General features: G+C 38.3%; 1 protein-coding gene across 1 annotated transcript in view; it reads left to right on the top strand.

Annotated features, from left to right (window-relative positions):
- Positions 1-2,778, top strand: part of snd1 (staphylococcal nuclease and tudor domain containing 1) — a 202,697-nt gene extending 199,919 nt beyond the window's left edge. The window contains exon 24 of the mRNA XM_020599455.1: positions 2,600-2,778. Coding sequence (XP_020455111.1) covers positions 2,600-2,665 — 66 coding nt within the window. The 3' untranslated portion in view covers positions 2,666-2,778. The remainder of the gene's footprint in view (positions 1-2,599) is intronic.
- The last annotated feature ends 2,269 nt before the right edge of the window (positions 2,779-5,047 follow it).

Here is a 5,047-nt window from a genome sequence, read left to right as displayed (position 1 = left end):
TTAATTTTTTGTCAAAAGAAAAAAAAATGCTAATGATGCACTTTCATGCAATACAGTCAATAGAAAGTCATGAATTCTTTCTCTGCGGAAGTAAAATTGTCATAACTAGACACAAATGTGCAAAAACCGATGTGTCTTATGAAGCCAACAAATGTTTGTTTGCGTTTCTCTGTGCAGTTATTTGAAATATATTTAGATTGTTAGACGTGTGCAAACAGATCAAGTGACACGTAGACTGCGTTATGCTCGCATGTAAGTGTTTTCTCACTCAGATCCACAAAGGTATGCTGCATTTAATGGCAGGTTGAAAACTCAGACATTTGGCTTTTCAGGCTTTTTCTAAAGAGAGAAACTTGCTCATCACCCCTTTATTGGACTTTATTTACATATGTATTTTAACATAGAATAAAATCTCTGTTGAGTAAAAGTACTACACAGAACATTTGTTTTATTTCCTTTGATGGTTAGAGTAAAGCGAAACAAGCTAAACATAGTTAATGTGGATTTCTGCATATCTGCCACCAACATCTTCTAATGTTCATATCACACTTGACCATTATACTAAAGTCCCTCTTCCACCTACAACCCAGTTGTGTACTTCCAGTTCTCATTTTGATGAACTACGATTTCATTTTCCATAGTTATCTCCAACATACTTCTTTATCTTAGCAGCACAACTTTCGTGTTGTAGGGATGCTATATAGAGCTAATGTTGGTATGTCATGTGGCTTTAACTTCATTTTAATCAGAATATGCCAGTATTGAATTATGTATACTGTTTTGTAATCAATATTTAAGGTAATTAAGATGTGTAGTAGCAGCACTGCTACTTTAGTAATCCACTAGCTACCAACATTAGCTCAGTAAAGAATCCATACAACACTAAAGTTAAAGCTAATATTACAATAATTTATAATACAGTACAGGCATGTTCTGATTAAATTGAAGTTAAAGCCACATGGCTTCAGAATATTCCATGTTAAAATACGTATTCAATTAATTTAATTAGTGTAATCTTTGGAAAAAATTTCCATGTATCCTTAAATGCAATATTTATTTGTTGATCTGAGGGTGAGAAAATACTCTCAAAGCCTAACGCGATCCGCATGTGAGGCTATCTGTCATCTAACAATCTGTAACTAAATTGTAAAGAACTACACACAGAAAACTAACATCAAAATGTATGTGAAGGATTGAAACCGCTTACATGAAAGGATATAGTAATAGATGTTATAAAGAATTTCCTTAATCATCTTCTCAAAGTAAGCCAATGCTTAAAGGGTAAGTAAGTCTGGTGATTGTTCTGTTTTCCTTACTAGGAACTGTTCCCAGGGAAAAGCAAGTATTGTCTGTGTATCTAAAGCCTCTTCGCTGATTCCTCTGTGTCACAGAGCTCCACTGTTGCCCCAAAAAACATTAATGAGCCACATATTTGCACTAGGCAACATGTTCCTTCATTAGGCTGAAGGACTGACAACCAGGATGTTGAGCACCATCCTGTTGCTGGACGTAATCACTAATGCTCCAAATAGTTTTGACAATAACAAGAATTTAAAATATGGCCAGACTTATTCAGTTATTAAATTATTGCCAGACTAATCAACAGGCTAATAGCCTGAGGTACTGAGTCTTAGATCCCAAATGGCAAAAGTTGGATCCATTTTGGATTTTATCTTATACTTTGTACAAATCAAGGTGCCTTTCACAGGAACCCTCAGGAGCTTAAGTCGGCACGTGGATCCTATTTTGGTTTTACTAATGTGAATGTCAAGCATGATGGCTCAAAATACTTGGAGCAGCTGTCCCTTTGGTGCTCTTTTAGTTACCCAGTGAATTATACAGCATGCCCAGACAAGGCGCTGGTCAGTGGTGGAACTAAGTCTAATCACAAATGTTAGTACTATGTTTTCAGAGAGGAGGAGAAAAGTCAGCACATGAGAGATGGAAATGGCAATACGTACAAATGGCTTCATTCATTCATTCATCCTAATAACTAGTGCTAATTAGCACACTCGCTAATTAGCTATGAATCACACCATTAGCAGCTGAGCGCACATGCCTCTGAGAGCCAAAAAAGAAACATCCCACCCAGACACACAAACACACTTCAGACTGTGTGTCTCGCATTTAAATAACTAGTCCACACTGGATGCCACCCCAAACTACACACACATACTTTGCCAGTCACGATGTGATAAAGGCGACATTTAGCCGGGAAACGCATGTGATGGTTTATGAGGCAGTGCATGTGAAAGTAATGGAATAGTAGACGTAATAGACTGGGTGGTATTTGAGGCACCGTGGGCCTGCGGCTTGTATGGCTAAGCAGAAGGAGTCGGATTAAATGGTGGTGATGATGATGATGCTCCAGCCTTCACACTGAGCTGTAAAAGCAGTGATCTCTCTCTCTCTCTCTCGCTCTCTCTCTGCGTTGCATGGTGGGATTCTGTCTGCCTTCCATTTCTTCTCTTGACCATTTAACATGTAATGTTCTGGAGAGGTTATTGAAGTCCCACTTAAAGCACTGGGGAATGTTACAGCATTATATGGTTATTTGTTTCATTACAGTTAATAAAATCTGTCTCTGTCTTCCCATCAGCTCAACATTTGGCGCTACGGAGACTTCCGTGCAGACGATGCTGATGAGTTTGGTTACAGCCGTTAAAAAAAGAAAATAGAAATGAAGAAACCGAACATCCAGTCAACACCATTCCAAAGACCAACACAGACAGCGAGTGATGCTTTGGACAGAAGACAAACACATTATGGAAAAAAAAAATAAACGACAAGCATTGACTCATCCATCCTTTGACATTTCATCCTTGTGATCTCGACTTCCCTTCTGCTTATATCTTCTTCCTCCAGCTAGTCTCCATAGCTACAAACAGCCCATGTTAGCAGTGCTACCTTTAAAAGTGAAAAGAAATAATCATGCACTTTCAGTTTGTCATTTATCTTCCTAATGGGCCACTGCCAACTCAAACAGCCTGCACTATTGCCAATCGGTGTTATTTGCCATGCTATCTTTCCAGCAGACTTCCTGTGTGAATATTTGCATATGCATTTCAGCCAACTGTGTTCTTTGCTCCCTGATGCTCTGGCCTAGTCCCTGCTGTGCAGCAAGGGACTGGCTATTTGGGGACAACACTCAATTTTTTGCAAACAAATGCTTCCCTAATGAGTTTCATGTGAAAGTGAGGATATGTTGACAAGTGTAAATGGATGTATTTTAGAGATATACTGTAAGTGGAGCCATGCCGACAAAAACCTATTTTTTGTCTGCAGTGTATATCTGTGATTATTACATTTGCAGATGTTTTTGTGAGGAATGTTTTGTCGTTTATTCATTATGACACACTTTGATTACGAGTAAATATGAATGCCTTCGTGGCACATTTTCATCTATCTCCTTCTGTAAAGTTTACATTCAAATAATGGTTATGATCCTGTCTCTCTGTTGGTCTCTGTATGCCATAGTAGAAACAGTGTTTGAATTTGTTTCCACATAATCAGTCTTTGCATTCTATTAAAATTCTGCTGAATGAACAAAAATGTTTTCATTTGTCACAAAAAATGTAATATTGGAGATTGGAGATCGATTGGTCCTTGGACTGTCAGTTTGAATAAAACATTTGTGCACAGATAAAAGATTTGGTACCTGTGAAAACAAACTGAGAAAGGTATTTGACTATTAATCTGAAATGAGCATTGCAGATGATGTTTATAAGCCTGCTTCACTGTGAACTAGGTTAACACTGACCTCTACAACTTGAGCTTTACAGCAGGTGAAGTTTAAAGAAAACAAGCTTATTCCGGCAATATAAAGTCATATCTACTATTGTCTTGTGATCACTAGCCTCTTCCACTCCACCACTCTTTTCAAGTAAAAGCATCTAATATTTAATGAAGCTATAACTAACTAGGACAACTCTACAGCCTTTTTGGCAATTCGGTCTTTTTACAAAAAAATGAAAAATACTTAAAAGCTGCTGTGTGGTAGGATGCACCGCCAACAAGGCAAAGAACCCAATAAGAAGACAAACAGCTAAGATATGTCCATGTTTGTCAAAGGACTGCGATGTAGCAAAGCCAGGAAGGCAGAGAGGGCCATCTAGTGGACGTGGATGCCCTAGCGGAAGTAGAGAGGCTGGATCACAAGCTGGACAGTAGCTTGCCAATATTCTCTAAGCCTAAACCATGTCTAGTTGGCAATTTGTGAACTAGACATGGCTTAGGCTTAGACAGCTGATATATGGTATGTTTGAGTGGGATTAATCCTCTGAGGCAGGGTTTCTGCTAGGATTTTTTTTCAGCTTTGCAGAAAAATGTTTTTTAAGGAGGATCGGGTAAGGATAATTTTACCAGACAAACGTGAAATTTACTGGTCACGTTTCAGTAATAGTTTATCTAAAAATGCAAATATGTAAACATATACAGTATATATATCTTTAAACAATTGCATAATATCGTCAACATTTTTGCTGCTTTTAGCTTGCTGGAAACCCGTTCTGTTTTGTGGTGAATTTGTAGCTACAGTCAGGTCCATAAATATTGGGACATCGACATAATTCTAACATTTTTGGCTCTATACACCACCACAATGGATTTGAAATGAAACGAACAAGATGTGCTTTAACTGCAGACTGTCAGCTTTAATTTGAGGGTATTTACATCCAAATCAGGTGAACGGTGTAGGAATTACAACAGTTTGCATATGTGCCTCCCACTTGTTAAGGGACCAATAGTAATGGGACAATTGGCTTCTCAGCCAGGTGTGTGTTATTCCCTCATCCCAATTACAATGAGCAGATAAAAGGTCCAGAGTTCATTTCAAGTGTGCTATTTGCATTTGGAATCTGTTGCTGTCAACTCTCAAGATGAGATCCAAAGAGCTGTCACTATCAGTGAAGCAAGCCATCATTAGGCTGAAAAAACAAAACAAACCCATCAGAGAGATAGCAAAAACATTAGACGTGGCCAAAACAACTGTTTGGAACATTCTTAAAAAGAAGGAACGCACCGGTGAGCTCAGCAACACCAAAAGACC

Source organism: Monopterus albus, unplaced genomic scaffold, assembly GCF_001952655.1.
Source record: "Monopterus albus unplaced genomic scaffold, M_albus_1.0 scaffold41.1, whole genome shotgun sequence".
Lineage (NCBI taxonomy): Eukaryota > Metazoa > Chordata > Actinopteri > Synbranchiformes > Synbranchidae > Monopterus > Monopterus albus.
Note: the sequence above shows the minus strand (reverse complement) of the source record. Positions and strands in the feature narration are given on the sequence as shown.